The sequence below is a fragment of the Syngnathus floridae genome, chromosome 8 (assembly GCF_059516105.1).
Source record: "Syngnathus floridae isolate MCC-2025c chromosome 8, RoL_Sflo_1.0, whole genome shotgun sequence".
Classification (NCBI taxonomy): domain Eukaryota; kingdom Metazoa; phylum Chordata; class Actinopteri; order Syngnathiformes; family Syngnathidae; genus Syngnathus; species Syngnathus floridae.
The window spans coordinates 3,426,315-3,443,822 of record NC_142420.1 but is presented as its reverse complement, the minus strand read 5'-3'; the positions used below and the strand labels follow the sequence as shown (position 1 = coordinate 3,443,822).

The 17,508-nt window shown below is 41.6% G+C and overlaps 1 protein-coding gene across 2 annotated transcripts; it reads left to right on the top strand.

The window, feature by feature from the left end:
- The first annotated feature begins 50 nt into the window (after positions 1–50).
- On the top strand, positions 51–17,065 carry impg2a (interphotoreceptor matrix proteoglycan 2a). Of its 2 annotated transcripts, XM_088383288.1 has the most exons (22): positions 51–1,029; positions 1,102–1,332; positions 1,578–1,744; positions 2,274–2,299; positions 2,382–2,414; positions 2,918–2,967; positions 3,062–3,123; positions 3,259–3,414; positions 4,723–4,781; positions 4,913–4,933; positions 5,926–6,134; positions 6,890–6,924; positions 8,670–8,841; positions 9,205–9,863; positions 9,944–10,219; positions 10,291–10,510; positions 11,501–11,711; positions 13,168–13,356; positions 14,361–14,562; positions 14,637–14,716; positions 14,830–14,881; positions 15,610–17,065. In XM_088383288.1, the coding sequence occupies exons 1-21, from the start codon at positions 966–968 to the stop codon at positions 14,870–14,872; spliced, it is 3,165 nt and encodes a 1,054-aa protein (XP_088239414.1). In that variant the 5' UTR covers positions 51–965; the 3' UTR covers positions 14,873–14,881; positions 15,610–17,065. The 2 variants fall into 2 exon arrangements, with proteins under 2 accessions (XP_088239414.1, XP_088239415.1); XM_088383289.1 differs by lacking the exon at positions 4,913–4,933.
- Positions 17,066–17,508: the final 443 nt, after the last annotated feature.

Sequence of the window (17,508 nt, the reverse complement as noted above, 5' to 3'; positions counted from 1 at the left end):
ATTCTGCCAGTGGTGGTCAGTTGGTCTGGTTACCCTGCTTGTGACACCACTTCTTTTTGTCCCCTGAATGATCGCCGGTGCCAACTGCTTCCGTAAACTGACCGACCACACCTTGACTGCTTGCCCATCACTTGACCACGCTTCTGATCGCTGCCTGCCTCAGGCTACGACTATGCACTGAGCTCTGCTACTCAGCCAGATCGCAAGTCCAGCGTTCCACTTCCCCTTTTCGATAAAGGATCGTGCTGCATTTGGTCACCTTGTCTCTGTTCCATGACATCCCATCCCATTATGATCATCACCAGGTTGTTCCATCCGATTTCTATAGTCCTCATCTTCCAGCTGACTGGGCAAAAGTCAGTGTACACTAGTCACAGAATCCAGAGACAACATACAAACTCCACAGGTTGGATCAGCCGAGAGTCAAAACACCTATCACAACTGCTTTGCAGATTTGCGAAATATTTGACCAACAGTTAAATATCACTTTCCACACAGTCACTTGAAAAGCAAATGCTTCAACCCTAGCAGTAGACTACTGTGCCAGTGATCTATGGAGTATTTTAGGAAGCAGTCCTCTGCTGAGAAGAACCTTCCCTTCATGGAGATTTTTTTGTAGCCTTAAACTTATTGCCCTGTTTTCTCTGCCCACGTTTCACCCAGCAGCACTAAGCACCTTCTCCTTTCCCCCAGTCGCTCCAGTAACTCCGTTAAAAGGCTTAGATTAAACAGGATTAGCGCGTTCAAAGATCTTCTCTCCCGGAGCCATCTGCCCAGGAAACGCCTTGTGAACACCATGTCACCCTGTCGCTGTTATCTTTGCAGGAAAACAGCAAGTTGTTGCTTGCTTCAAGTGTTGTGACCTTTTTCTACACTGGGAGACTTCTAAACTATGCCAACTTGGAGGACATCATTGCAAAACCCAAGGGGAAGTGCTGCTTTGAGGATCTAAACAAGGATTTAAAATGTCCATCATGCGGAGATGTCTTTTATTTAGTTTAGTGCTCATGTTTTTGGACCTGAGGGCAGGTACGTATGATGACTTGATTGTCGGATTTCCTTTAAAAGTCAAGCCTGAGATATTCTTTGTATCTCCAATAGTCACCGCTCTGGAAGGATCCTCCATGGGTCCACTTGAGGTGGCACTTGGCGACAAAGCAGCGTCTTTCAAGCGTGTCCTTCGTGTATCCGACATCGTTGTGTCCCGAGGAAGTCGTGTGGCTGTGTCCAGACGCAAACGCAACATCCTCTTTCCGAGCGGAGTCAGGCTGTGCGCCCAGGAGAGCGCCAAGCAGGTTGTTGAGAACCACCTCAGTTTCTTCAATCTCAGAGGTAAGCAAATCATTTTTTCTAGACCTTCAAGACCTTTGCAGTTATTCTGTCCTATTTTGGGTTTCTTTCTTCTCCCGAAACAAGGGAACAACAAAAACTTGCCTGTTGCGTTAATGTGTATGAAGATTACAAGATTAAATTCTTCTGGGTAAAATCTTTCTAGGAGCTTCGACTGTACAGTATGCTCTCCTTGTCCACTTTCCTGTATTGACTTGGAAGTTCTTGTGTTCCCCATGTGCCTCTAGTGTGCCAGGAGACTGTGTGGGAGGCTTTCAAAATCTTCTGGGAACGCCTCCCCGAGCAAGAGGAGTACCAGAGGTGGATGAACCAGTGTCAGGAAGGGGTAGTGACGGCACGAGATATCGGTACCTACTTCAGCCAATCGGAGGAGCATCAGGGGGTGGTCAAAAAGGTATGTGGACAAGCTGATGTTAACATAACACGATCATGGGGAAATACCCAAACAGGGTGAACGAAAGAACGAAGAATGAACTAATAAACGAAAGCAGGCCAAATGCACAAAGAGGAAATTGTAAAAAATGCTGACAAATGCTTCAACATTAATGACGGCCCAATGGCTCGTCAGGTGGTGGACCTGACCATGTCGAGCTACCTGAAGTTTACTAATGGTGGCCCTCTTGGGTCACCATTATGAAAACAACTTCAACTAACTTCCTGGCCCCCCATTTGTGATGTTAGGGTCCTTTTGTTCCAAAGGGCCACCCATCCCTAGTAGATTGATCCAGGTAGTCTGCTGAAGTGAGCAGAAGCTAGTGATAGCAACACATTAACATTCGCCGGAAGTCTCCTTGGAAGTCCCCTTGGAAGTCCCCTTGACCTCTCTCAACCCTTTCGGTGCTTCAGGTTGACACAGCAACAACAAACTCAGCTGGAAGCTATTATCTGTGCTAACCTTTCCTTCTTCTTCTCCACACATGCAGAAAATGTCCCTGCCTGGCTTGAAAAGGTAAATTCTTGCAATCATTTTTCAGCATCAAAACAATATGTTTGCACAATTGACTAAATTATTTTTTGCCTCCCTCTTGTAGTGAACCCACTAAGCCTGGACACCAGACATGCGGGTAAGGTCACATGACTTACCATTATTACAATAGTTGTTTATTTTGTGGCTGTCATGCTTCAGTTAATCGCCATCTGAATAAATGAACACTGCACCTCAAATAAACACATTATATAATGCCATGATGATCCAGTTCTATAAATGCAACTTATTTTCTGTTACAGGTAAATCATGTAATATATTACATACAATATAATATTATAATAATAATGCTTATAATATTTTTAAAAATATGTGCTAACCTAAAAATGATGCATTAGTGGAAATGTTGTCTTGTTGCTTAAGTTTATTTCCATCCATCCATCCATCCATCCATCCATCCATCCATCCATCCATCCATCCATCCATCCATCCATCCATCCATCCATCCATCCATCCATCCATCCATCCATCCATCCATCCATCCATCCATCCATCCATCCATCCATCCATCCATCCATCCATCCATCCATCCATCCATCCATCCATCCATCCATCCATCCATCCATCATCTATTTTTTTTAGCACACCGGCTCCTGATGTGACAATCACCACCAAGGCTCCTGCCAACGAAGGTGAGCATCACCCAGCGGAGATACGTACTTTATTGTTATGAAATTAATTACCATGTTAATGATTAATTATTAATATTATATCTTAACAATTCAGAAGACTTAGGGAAGACAGAAAACACGGAGGAAGCAGCAGCTGCCATTGTGCCAGAAATTGAGGTGAGTCTATGTGCTAAACATTAATATTGATATTTGACTTTTTTCTAACAAAACCATGCGACTAAGTTGCTATGACGACCCGCTCGCTCTTCTATTTATTTATGTGTTGTATTTTTCGTGCACACAATTTCACAGCTGGACAATGATATTCCCGTGGAGCCAGTACCTGCGGCCGTGTTGGAGCAGGTGGTGGAGCTGAGCATCCTCCTCACAGGAGTCATGTACAACGATGACTTGGGCGACCAGAACTCGCTACACTATCAGACCCTCAGCAGACAGCTTGCTCAGAAGGTCTAAAACACACACACACACACATATACACGGATTATAGAGGATATATTAGAGGTGTCAAAATTAATCGATTCATCGAGACTAAATGATCAAATTAATTGCCTCTTATTTTAACAATCAATTTATCGTTTGAAGACATTTTTTAACTTAAGATTTTCCAAATCTTCTCATTCCTGCCTCTCCAAAGTAATAATTCTCTGATTTCTCTACTTTCATAAAAGCAGACTGCTTTATCTTTTGTTTAATCAAAATAAGACATTTGTAAACATCTGCTTTTACTTTGAATAACAATGACATCCATCATTCTGTGATATTACTTAATTGTTGCCTAGTCGTTCATTGATCTCTAAATAATATCACATAAACAAAAAGAATTGCATAATGAACAATAATTGTGGGAAACAGTTTTTCAGTCGCTTTAACGCAAATAAATTTGATTATTCAACACAATAATCAATTATAAAAATATTTGATAATGACAGTGTGTGATTGGCCAACTGTTTCTTTTTCTCGTTTGGTTCCGAAGCCACACATAGATGGATAAAGTGATTTGAAACAGCACACACATTGATGCAGTTAACACATAAACACATGGACACGCACACAAACAAACACTTATCTTGTTGCACAATTGTTAAAGCACAGTTGTTTTGCAATGGGAATTTAATTATTTTTTATTCATTGTTGACTTCATAAATGTTGATGACTCAGTAAAAAAACAAAACAAAACTGCCTTTTCCCAAATTCTTTTGGATTGATATTTTGCTCATCATATCTTGTATGAATGTGGAGTTATGAAGTTTAGTCCATATCGCCCAGCTGTATTGCAAACAATTAAATGCTCCTGTATTAGTGGCAGAAGGTAGGACAGACTAAATCAGTTTTGAGTTCAATTTAACAAGCCCAGATTTAATACTAAGTAAAGTAAATAGTAAAAATTTGCGGGTAAGTTGACTCATTACTTCACTTTTTGTGATATTCTTCTCAGCTCAGTAATAATTTGGAAACCGCAATGTAATGTATGTAAATAATACAAACTAATACAAGTGTAGTTTCACCCCATTAAAATTTTGCAAAACTAAAAAATCATGAATTACTAGATTTATAATCACAATAAACCAGTTTAATTTATACGTAATTAATTACGCAACATTAAAAAAAAAACATATATAAAATGAGGATGGCTATATATGTATGTTCATAATGCCAAATATTTCTATTTGTGCACAATCATTTTTATTTTTTTGTCATTATGCAGTAGTGTACCAAATGAAGTGTCCACGATAGTAACAAAATGTGTTTGTGCAGATTGAGGACGCTCTGTCGGGACTTCCTGGCTACAAGAGTGTGTCTGTATTGGACTTCAGGTGAATCGTCTCTCACGTGGCTTCATCCCATCTCATCCCATTTGCGTCTGCTCCACTTTATGTTTGCTACCATACACACTGTACATAAGTGACGTTCCTTTTAAAACGGCTTTTTCCTTGTTTTCATGGAGGCCTCACAAGGATTTGCAAGGGTGAGTTGGCCTACTTTCACCTTGAACTGCCCCCCAAAAAAACACACAGCTCCTTAAGCCTGTAGATCCTCAAAAGTGTGTACGTGTGTGTCCTTGTGTGTATAGCTGGGAGAGTATAGTGTAGTGCACGTGTTTCCTGCGTCTCGTTCGCTGCTTGTGCTAATGCTCTTAGGGAGGGTGCTGTCACCTGTTAAGGTGGATCAGCAGGGAGGCTCGAGGGGTCGGTGAGAACGATATGTTTAGCACCTGAAGATGACGATGCTCTGATTTTGCAGCGGTGATTTCACCAAGATCGTGTGACTTTTAAGAGAGGCAAAAACAATAAATTAGTGTCTCAGATGAGTGCAAAGTAGGTCAGAGTGGACAACTCGCAGTAGTCATCCAAGGCTGATAGATGACTTTTTCCTCTCCAAAGCCTCTTTGGACGTGTCCTGCACCATTAGCTCAATATTGATCGTTGTGCTGACTTGGCCGGGCGGGAGTCAATTGGCCGAGTCATTCGTCACGACTGAGCGATGAACAACTCTTTTCACAGCCTTTAGCGTGTTCAGTCACATGATGAGACACCCCTCAGCCGTCCATTATTTGTTTCAGCAAAAATCAAATTGATTTTTCTGCATATAAATGGGGCAGATGGTGTGCCGCCTGCCGCCAAGTGGGATTTTGAAGGGGGTGTGTGGCGTTAAGTGTTTGAGAATAGCTGTTTTTATTTTGGGAATGGGGATGCGCCAACTCTATTTGGATCATGATGGTGGTGCATGGATGGGAGGCTTTTCTTTGCCTGACCGGGGGTCACCTGGGGCCCCAACTCTGGAGTCAGGCCTGGAGGTGGGGCTTGATGGCAACCCCTTATGATGAGGAAAAATAAATGAAATGTTGTTTTTACGCTATTTCATTCATGTTTTTCATTACCTATAACCTAGTGAGTCGTCTCCTCAGAAGAAGACAAGAACTGTGTTTCTTCTGACTAATATTGGCTGTTATTGACCCAGGCTGGAAGGGATCGTGGTGGACTACGCCGTCACCCTGGTGGTGGACGACGCGGGCATCAGCAACAACCAACTGGACTACCTTACCTTGCAGTCCAACCAGGTGGAGAACTCGTACCGCGAGGTCAAGGAGCACCCAACGCTGGTCTACGCCATCAGTGAGCTCAAGACCTTTGTGACCGAGGACCTCCTGAAGGGCGCTCTGGAGAGTGGTGAGGGGCGCCTGCACTATAACAGCGCACTTGTGAAGGCGCTCGCGCTGCCGTCCAACGCAAACTTTTGCGTGTCACCCGAGACACTCGGCAGACAGTGCAGCGACATGACGACATGATGCTTTTGCCACTTGAGAAAACATTCTGAAGCCTTCATCTGTTTCTTATTTGTCTGCTCTCATTGTCAGAGAGGACAGAAGCAAAAAAAAAAAAAAGTGGGCCATATTTAATGAACAAATAACAGTGGCAAGTTTTTGGGAAAGCATAAGCCGACTGCGCCGCGGTTTGGGTCCTTGTCACCAACTGCACCGCAAAGCCAGGAGAACAAGAAATGGGAGACGCTGGGGATTTTTACTCAGTTCACTCCAGGCTTTTGTGTCAGCCTTGGGAAGATGTAGAAAGGCCGCACACATCGGCCCACTAAGAAAATTATAGTCTCTGCTGCAGCACCTGAAATTTAACCGACAATTGATTTGTGATTTATTAGTGATCAATCGCAGTTATCGGCTGCTTTCTAAAATTCAGCTCCATCTTTTACTGGATTCTGGGATTGATGACCAATTTCTGATGCATTATGGTACCAGTGGCTTTTTTATGGGTGAAAAGTGTTGATGCACAGCAGCTGATGTTCTTTTTAGATATTTGCGTGTTTCGTTAGTTAGGTAAACACTGATAGGGTGAAACATGTTGCCTGACTTCGGAAGTCATTCAAATGTCATCTTGTACTCATAATGATGTCTCTCCTGCTTCCATAGAGCCCGAGTCCATCCACCCCACAAAAGAAACCTCGGTGAGTGGCCGCAAGCACACACAAACATGTCAATCTGTTTATTTCTGTTCGGGGTCGAGGGTGCGTCACGTAATTAGCCGTCAGAAAATGCGACAAAGTGAAATGTGCCAAGTAATAGTGCTATTAGGAAGATGAAGAAAGGCAGATAGCTTACCTGCTGTGCACAGTAGGGATCATGATGGGAAAGCCAGCCCTAACTCAGCCTTCAACACAAATTACAACTGTGTGTGTGTGTGAGTGACTTCTTCAAAGGTCCCATGCCATCAAATTTCTTTCTCACTCTTAAAAGGTTAAAGTTTAAAATGATTCTGTGACCACCTTAAGTAATTTGAAATGCAAAGGCCTCCAAATGCCTGATTTAAAGCAAGAATTAATTGCATGGTCATGGAACAATTCGTACGTCACTACTAAATTAAAAAATGCATGTAAATAGAAAAAAATAGACCATGAGGATATGTGACATGAACCTGTAGTTAATGTCAGACTTGCGCTCGGGCCGTAGCGTCAGCCATATCACCAGCTCACCGGGTAAAAGGGATGAGCGCACTAAGGTGAGGGATGAATCGGATTACTTTGTTTATTGTTGTAATAATCTGCTGCTATTCTCGGGTCAAGCGATACCATCTAACGTCTGACTTCACTTATGCGGTGGAGCCTTTCAGGGCTGCTCAAAATAACGTCTGGTGGTTGACTTCATTTAAACCCATAATTCCATGAAGTGAAAAAAAATGTTGAGATGTAAATAAAAGCTGAAAGCAAATCCTTGATTCGGATGATTGCAGTGCTTTTTCAGACATTCTTTGGAAAATATTTTATTACAATATTGATGACGGGATCGCGTTCCATAAACTTTGGCCTGGGCACAAAAACAGATTAACTTGGTGGGACGGTAAAAGGACCCGTGATGGAAACACAGATGCACTACAAACGAATTATTGTCAACAAAAACTGACATGCAACATAGGAAGGGGCATCCATAACAGGCATAACAGTAAAGATTGTAAAGTGAAGGTTCCCAGGGGCCCCAAGGCTACAGTCTGCCCCAACCCTGGACTAATCTAAAATTTAAAAGAAAATTAAAATTCTCAAAGCCTCAAACACTTTGCCTCACAAAAATACAACTCATGCTTAAAATGTTTTCATTCTATCAGGCTAAAATGTTTTTTACAAAAACGTTTTTCATAAGAGTCCCAGAAGTAAAAAAAAATTCTTGCAGAAATACGACCCCTTTTTCTTTGGTATGGCTCACCATCATTAATTTGAATTTATAGCGAAAGCAGAGCTTCTCCAAATGTCTGACTCTTGTGTGTGAGGCCAGAATTGTGTCAGCATTAACTTTTGCTTTATACAACCAATTAAAACATCGTGCACATATTACAAGCACATGAATATGTTTGCATATAAATTATCACAATGAAAACCACAGTAGTGAATTCCAGAAAAGTCATGAGCAAACATGCTGAACCCATTTTGTCATGACGCGTTGTTAAGACACATTGGGTTGGATTACGCGAACACACACGTATACCCAGGAACTTGCATGCTACAATAATTGCTTTTAATGTGACTTTTCTTTGAAATTTTTAATTCCTTTTAATTTGACTTATCATTGGAATGTCCAGGAGTTTCCTGAAAACGATACACTGACGCATGCATAGGGCTTGTTGATGCAAAACAGATGTCACATGGCTACTGCATCCTTGAACAGGCTGTTGGTTTTAAACAACATCATGTTTGTGATGCAGAATGAGGCAGCCAATGTTCTCATCATGGATGACGTCAAGAGAGACCAATTGCTGCCTGAAAGCGCAGAAGGAGACACGGTGGAGACATCTGAAAGCGACATTGTTGTCCTAGAGGAGAGCTCTGAGATATCTCCACCCGTTGTGGTTGCGACCGCTTCATCTGAGACTGCCAGTGAGTCTTTATTGTCAAACCACATTCTCGCAATGTGAAAATCATGTTTTGAAAATTTCCTGTGCACTAATTTGGGCACAGTTAGGGTGCAAAGTGTTCCAAGTCCATACGACAGCACATGGATGAGCTAAACCATTGCTAGTTGCTTACTGGTCGAGCAGATTCACTTTTGAATCCTACACCACCATTGTGGAACACTGCGGACGCAAGTTGAAGGTCTTGCTTGCTGCCTAGTTAGCATTAGCATCCACCCCTGTGCACATAAAATAAAAGCACAACTTAAAAAACAAGTCACTGCTTAGTTTAGACTATGGGCTGACCATATGTGGTCGCACAAAGTTTCACTGAATGTATTTGTTTCAGGCATCAGGGAAGAAGATCTGCTTCTGGAGAACACCGTGCAGACCACCGCTGCAGATAATCCCGCAGAGAAAGACCAGGAGGAGCCGCCCCCCTCCGAGGATCAAGAGACTGTCACATTGCCTGAACCACCAGTGGTGGTGGAGGCCTCAGGCACAGGTGACCTGGACAACCTCCTGGAGCCAGATACAACTCCAGCGACGGAAGACATTGAAGACGTGGTTGTTCTGGAAGAGAAGCATCTGGACAATGGTGTTGACACAGAAGACCTTCTTGTGAGTGAAACAGCAGAAGACAACTTTGTTCCTGATGCAGTGAGTGAGGAAGTCGATTCTGAACATCCTGAGGGACCTTTAGTTGAAGAAGCTGGCATCGATGAAGCAACGGAGAGTGGAGGGCAAACTCCTGAGGAAGCACCAGCCTCACCCCCGGTATCCCTTGAAGAACCCCTAGAAGCTTCTGAGATCGCCAGTGACGATATCGCAGAAGACGACATCTTGTTGGTCAACAGGAATGTACCTGAATCATCAGTTAGCGTTCCTTTGAGCCCCGCCCAACCGACTGCAATGTCCGCCGAGGACGAGATACCTTTCATGAGTGGAACTGATGTCAACACAGCTGTGGAGGGTCAGGATGACATCGTTGTGCCTTCGGCCGTGGAGGTAAGCTTGAATGTGATGCTGGAGGTAAGAAGGTTGACAACCGATTTGATTGACTGACAAGAAACTCCATTGTTCCTTAGATCCAGAACGGAGCTGACAATGATTCTCCCATCGAAGACCTCACTTTTGACGTTCTCAATTATGGCTCAATCAATCAGACAGAAGAAGGCAGCACGGAATTCCCCTTCAGCATATCACAGGGCACCGATCCAGCCAGCATCGCCTTGCCGGCCAATCCCGGTCGAGCGCTCATGGTGTTCTTCAGCTTGAGGGTGACCAACATGATTTTCTCTGAGGATCTCTTCAACAAGAGTTCACCAGAGTACAAAGCATTGGAGCAGCGCTTCCTAGAACTGGTACATTAAAAAACGAAAAATCACTTGTGGTAATCTGTTATCACTAACAAGTGTTCAATTTTGTTCTGCAGCTTGTACCCTACCTCCAGTCCAACCTGAGTAACTTTGAGAACTTGGAGATCCTAAACTTCCGCAATGGAAGCATTGTGGTGAACAGCCGGATGAAATTTGGCAAGCCCGTGGCTCAGGGCGTCACCACCACTGTCTATCTGATCCTGGAGGACTTCTGCAACACAGCCTACCAGACGATGAACCTGGCCATCGATAAGTACTCCCTGGACGTTGAATCAGGTTTGTGCTTTACTGGCGGGATTACTAGATTGTCATCTAGCTGTCTTCTAGAGAGCGTGTAAGATTTAAAGTGTAATGGCTGGTTGGTATAATGTCACATTTTGTCAGTGACATAATATAAAAATGTTAAATATGGGTATTTCCATGGTTACATGGTTTTGGAATGTGGGAGAAAGTAGGTGCAAATTCCACACGGGAAGGCTGGATCCTGGGTTCAAACCTTTGAACAAACCTCTATAAGGCGGATGTGGTAACCACTAATCCACCATACTGCCAACCTCACTTAAAAAAAATTGGCAAAGGCTTGCAGCAGTGACATCAAACATGGCGTCAACCAGAGTGGGTTGAGTAACTCACCACTGGACATCAAAAGCCACCGTCACACCCATGAAGTCACCCTGGAAAACATGTCTTTACGTAATATAAGACCATGTGTCCGTTTCTATGATTCAGTTCCTGAAAATGGTGAATCATGTTTTGTTGACTGTCAAAGTCTTTCAAAATCACATGCTTTGCAGACTGCTGAGGTCACAAAAAAACATGACTAAGGTCTTTTTTTCCTGGTCATATGTTCTTTCCCTGTTGCTTTAAGGTTTGAACACATGCTGGCTTTCTTTTACAGCTTCCTTGCTGGCTAGTCTGCTTATTATTTCAACGGAAAACCATCTTGTTCTTGCACGAACAGAAGACAACTGTTAAAAATCATCTTTATCGTTTTGTTGTAACGCAATTTGTCCACTGAGCATTTTAATATTATTTCCACTGGACTACTCATAAAATAGGGACTGTACAGGTCCAATATTTTGGGAGCTTTTACAATTCGAGGGTAGAATTAGGTGCACCATAGCAAACTGAACCAAATTGCAACCAGAGTGGCAAAAGGTCACGTCTTCTCATTCATGTGCTGAGAACACATGTGTACCAAATGTGTTTTTGATCCACTTTGACACTTACTGCATCATAACATTCCTGCGGTTGTTCGACTTGCAGGCGACCAGGCTGACCCGTGCAAGTTCCAAGCATGTAACGAGTACGCCAAGTGCAAGGTGAACAAGTGGTCGGGCGAGGCCGAGTGCGTGTGCAACGCTGGCTACTTCAGCGTGGACGGTCTGCCTTGTCAGAGCATCTGCGAGCTACGCAGCGACTTTTGCCTCAACGATGGCAAGTGTGACATCATCCCTGGCCAGGGAGCCATCTGCAGGTGGGTGGAGATTAGGGGGAAATGATCCGTGTGAGTGTGTGTGGGTCAGGCGTGCACGTTCGCAGGATTTTGAGGCTTAAATCACAGCAAGCACGTCTCGCCATTAACACATGCAGGAGAAAAACAGAACAGCTCCTGCTGCTATGATATTTGCTTGAGAATCCAATGTCCCTCCTTCCTTTCCAACACACACTGAGAAAGCATCAAAATTATATACAACTTAATTTATTTGAGTTCTCAGAATACTGCTACTTTTTCCACACACAGTGACGACATCATTCACATCAGAAAAATAAACGCCTACTTCAAATAGATGGCTTTGTAAGTGTTTAAGTTCCTACATGGACATTAAATAGTTACGTATCAAAACCTGGGCTTAAAAAAAAAACAAGAAAATGAGGACAATCTTACTAAAGTCAGGAAAAGTTATTTATCAGTAGAATAGACTAGAAAATTTGACTTGGCAATATGTCTGAAAACAAGTAAACACATAAAATAAACATATCATAAACCTATAATATAATAGAAAGGCAAATACCATATTAAAAATTTTAAGAAATACAAAAATTGCTTGCTCAGAAGAAAAATCTTGGCAGATAAAGAACAAGCATATTTTGCCTTGATTTGAGATATAAAGACTTTACATTTTACAGTGTTACCTGCTGGGCACAGTATTAAAGATGATTTTATGAAATCACATACACAACGTACATGGATCTACTACCTAATCGTGAAATGTGTGGTATCCATTTTGACTCCCTTTAAAATTTGGTAAGCACTGTTTGTAGGGATTATAATCACGTTTTAAAGGACTGCTGTGCCTCAGGTATCTTTTTGCCCTAATTTAATTGTTTTGTTATGTCTGTCCATGTGGTTAACCTGATAAAGGGGGCTTTTTTTTTTTTTTTGGAACATGTGGTTGTTGTGCTCAATGTGGTCCTACCCGAATAATTATGAACAGACCCGCTGGAGGGTCTAAGCCAAACAAAACCTTTTGTCTCACACCGAAATAACACATCATAAAGTACTTAATTATCTTAGGTACTGTATAGTAAACAAATGATGGCTGATCTCGCACTTTTAACACACCAGTAAAAAATATCAATCAACCCCAATGAACATAATGTAAAATGTTAAAACATTCACACGCTTAAAAAAAACCACACCTTTTGATCACAAGTAACAAGCATATTGAAGCTAAACAGTTCATAGCTAGCTAACATACTATTATTATTATTATTATTATTTAATAGAAGCTAACATATCAGTATAATAGATGGACTCAAATGCATGATACTCGGTTCACAAAAAAGATACCAAATACAGGGTGAGAATTCTATCACGCTAATGGAAAATACAGAAACTACCCAAATACAACAGATTTATTATCAAAATTGTGTTCAAATTCCATCACTTTCTAAAAACAAAATGAATGTACCATGCATGTCCTTCCCAGGTGTCGTGTTGGAGAAAACTGGTGGTACAGAGGAGAGCACTGTGAGGAGTACGTATCGGAACCTCTGGTGGTTGGCATTGCGGTGGCCTCAGTGGCTGGATTCCTTTTGGTGGCTTCCGGAGTGATCTTCTTCCTCGCCAGGACTTTACGGGATCAGTACGATAAGGATGAGTCAGAGGACCCAATACGGTAAGGGAACCTTTTCACAACATTTGTGACAAACCTTCTTGCATCCATCCCATTATCCAATACCCCAATGGCCTGAAACTTAACTGTTCCAATTGTGCATACAGCTTCCCTGGTATGGGTGTGCAATAAATACTTAAAAAATTGAAGACTTACATTAACATAATGGGTTTCAGAAAGAATCAATCTGGTTATTTTATTTAAGGGATTTATTTAAGACACGTTCTTTGTCCTCTATCTACAAGTGATGTGTGTGGTAGTGCCGCCTGCGGAGAAAAACTGATAATCTCATCTGATTAACTGCTCCAATAGGATGTTGATTTGTATTAAGTATTAGGTGTAAAGGCAATTGTCCTTGTGATAGTCTGGAGTGCGGTTTAGGCTTAGAGGAATTATTCAGTATTATTCAGGGGAATTAAAAGTATATGTATTGCAAGTCATTCTTTTGCTTCTTTTGCTATTTTTTGTTGTTGTAGAGTGCTTTTTCATCTATAGATTTCCCTGGGGTGTTCGCATAAAAATCATTTGCTCACAGGATCATAACAAGGTTTCTTGCCACTGATTCAATTGATTCCAAACCAACTGGTTGATTTAGGTCCTAACACAATTTGATTACCGTGTGAGCGCCTGACCAAAAAGAACAAATGTAATCATTTGCTAGCTGGATTGAATTTTCTGTTTTCACCACATCCAGAGTTAATTTGTAACCGATTGGTCCACACCAAGTTCGATTACCGTGGGCATGCCTGATCGTTGCAACTATGCTAAGGCCAAAAAAGGGAAACATTCCGACCATCCTATGGCCAAAGAACTGTCTGATTTTAACCCTGATAAGTTGAAGAAAGTGTAGAATTAAAAGTAAAATGATGACACAGTTAAGAAGTATAATGTTATAAAGGAGCTGCTATAAAAGTATTTGACAAAAATGCAACGGCCACAAAAGAAAATATACTGCATTGAAAAGGTTGCTTATATGAAAGAAGCCCCTGCGTTATGATTCTCTGCAGACATGCAGAGAGCGTTCCATCACTTGAGAGGGCGACCAAGTACAACCCCATGTACGAGAGTGAAGCCACCACCGGCTACAGCCACTACTACCGCCGCTACCCCGAAGCTCCTGTCTACAGCAGCGCCAGCGCCGAAGCTTCCACCGACTTCAGCAGCGAGGAGATCCGGCACATCTACGAGAACAGCGAACTGACCAAGGAGGTGAGTCGCCGTGTAGACCTCTGACTCAAATGTTCACGTTTATCTTCATGTCATGTCATGTTCCTTTCCAACAGGAAATTCAAGACAGGATACGCATCATCGAGCTCTACGCCAAGGACCGTCAATTTGCTGATTTCGTGCGGCAGCATCAAGCGTAAACAAACATCATATACTTCAGCATATACTTGTTCACCCTCCTTTCCCCATAAAAAAGCCTTGCAATGTGTTTCTATTGTTATCCATTCTCAAGTGTGTGTTTTTCTGCAGTGTTCTGGATACCCGAAGAGAAAGTTCTTCTGCACAGACATGAAACAAAAAGGTATTTCTAGTTAATGTGTCTCCCCAGAGTGCCGTTCAAAATAAAAATCAGCCTTTTTACAACCCTAAATAAAAACCATGATGAAAACACAAGCTAATAGAAAATAAATTGATGGTGGTCCAATGAAAAGCTTGTATTGTCACCACATAATGCCCTCGAGATACTTTACTAAGTCAGAGTGTGGTGTAGACTGAAGAGGGTGTAAAGTGCCAGGTCACCAGTTGGCAGTGCCAAGGTTAGTTGCCTTCTGGCTGCAACTTGGCATTTCAAAGACAATTAATGCACTTTGGACTCTCTACAAAAGTAATAATTGCATCCCCCAGGCAAATTTGTAAATACAACTAGATTTGACCTTCCCCAAGGTGAAAAGCTAAAGAAACTAATTCTGTCCAAATCATTTGATTTAAAAAATGATTACATTCTTGGAGATACTCTTCCTCCCTAGTACATTGTGTGCTTTTGAAAATGAAGGTCAAGTGCCACACAGAAACCGCACCATTTGGCCTCACTACAAACAGACTAAAAATCACTATAATAGCTGCTGTTAGTTGCAGAATGAGTCAATTATAAATAAAGCCCTTCTTCAAATAGACACATTGCTAAAAATGGGTAAGAATTATTTTTGCTCCAGTAAACGGTAGTATGCAACTTATTTGTCAAACCAAGCAGCAAATCGACCGACCAGCAAGCAACCAAATCAATTTGACCTGTTTTTTTGTTCTTCACAGAATAACATGTCTGTATTCCAAAGACCTGTTCTGAGCATTCAAATATGGACACCTTCACCTCTTTCCATGTCTGCAATCGTCACTGCATAAGACGTGAGAAGCAGTTGCAGACTGTCCTTTCTTCCTTCCTCGGTGCCTTCTGCTGGAAATGTCCCTCCGTGGAAAATCTTGAAATGTTGTGAAATGGATGAAACTGAAGAACTTCAAACAATGTACACGCAGTAACATAGTGCAACTCATTTTCTTCTTTTGCGCGTTTGGGACGCTCAAATTGAGCTGAAAGATGCTGTTAGCTGAGATTTAGTGGATGGTGCTATGCTTGTTAATGTTTTAAATGTAGTCTACCATCTAGCATCAAAGTGACACGTTTGGATAAACTCTTTTCTAATAGAGTAGTTTGCGTCAAGGTGGCCAAATATCGTCTCTCGTGGAAAGGTTTTACCGACGTTTCAAGGCCCCATCGAACCAAATGCCCGGACATGTTTTGCCCGTTTTATCAGCGGCATCCAGAAATAAGTGAAAACACATTTTGCCGGGGGGGTGTTTATAACAAATGGTGGGCTTTTGTATGTCACTGCTAAAAAATGGGGAAAAAGGGACAAAACACTTGAAGGTTAGCAGCAATTCCTTCTTAATGCGACTACCAGTTTGGCCCTGTCATTGTGTTTTCTTTGGTTTTTCTCTCACATTCCACCCTTGGACCCGTTACACTCCATCAGTGTTCTCCTGCTGAGCAGTAAATCGTAGCTGTCCCACTTCATTACGATGTTTAGCTTGCTTTAGAAAACTACACGCACACACCAACTTGATGAACACCATACTTTTAGCTACCACTCACTTGGTACAATGGAACCCCTAAAGTCCAATCAGATTGTACAATTGGGACAGTGACCCTGTTTGAACGTTAGTACAGCAACGGGCGACAGCGCGTCACTCAAAAGCACACTAAGATTGACTTTGAATATTCATCCATCTATTTTCAACACCATTAAGTTGACCTATCGGCCTACCCTTCATGCATACCATCACTGCCCGCACAAAGGTCAGGCGAGTGTACCACTACACCTTCAGCTGCTTCGCTAGAGAATAATATTTTGAAAATAGGATGGTCATAAAATTGGATGAACTAATTGTTCCAATAAGTTAAAAAGAAAAAAAGATTAAGTTGTTACATCTTCCAATAATCTAGAAGATATTTTTAAGATTAGTATTTAGCTTAATTTTTTTTAAATATAAATGAATGAATGGATAAATAAATAAATAGTCATTTTACTAAGTTACGATTTTGTTCTTGTGCTTGTTCTTTGTTTTATTATGAGCAGCAGTTGACTTATTTTTTTACACTTTATTGCTTTTACTAAAGATGGGCATGATTGATTAATTGGTCAGAAGGAATTCTGATGGTGATATGGATTTTTTTCTCCATTTCCAAATAAAATGTAAGCATTATCTTTTACCCGTGAACCATCAAGATGATTTTGTCAACCCCCTTACCTGGTTTTGATATTTTGCCTCCATTTACTTGCATTCATTTTCGATTTACCTGTACATTAAATACAATTTGAACGATTGTCCAAGAATGTTAAACGATTTTTTAACGATTTTCCTTTTCTGAATTCACTGTGGGTTCCAAAGCAGCATTTTTGTCCGTGTTTAACTTTAGAGGTTCCTTTCTAAAAGTTTCTCATTTCAATCAAAGGCCACCATAGATAGACTTTCATTGCTGCACAGTTGAGTACACGGTCTCATGCTATAATTGTTCAAAATATTAATTAGGATGCACATCCCAAATGTTTCATGATCTAACCATGTACTTTTTATACTCTTTATCCAACCATGTCTTTCCATACTGTGCAGCTGTTTCAATGCCATGTACAAACCAAAGCCATGTGTGTAAAA

What these genes read in the sequence shown, in the direction of transcription:
- impg2a (XM_088383288.1), top strand. Translation starts at nt 966, where the DNA reads ATGTCCATCATGCGGAGATGTCTTTTATTTAGTTTAGTGCTCATGTTT. An exon ending in GTTTTTGGACCTGAGGGCAG is followed by an intron (nt 1,030 to 1,101) that starts GTACGTATGATG and finishes TATCTCCAATAG; the next exon opens with TCACCGCTCTGGAAGGATCC. An exon ending in GAGTCAGAGGACCCAATACG is followed by an intron (nt 13,357 to 14,360) that starts GTAAGGGAACCT and finishes GATTCTCTGCAG; the next exon opens with ACATGCAGAGAGCGTTCCAT.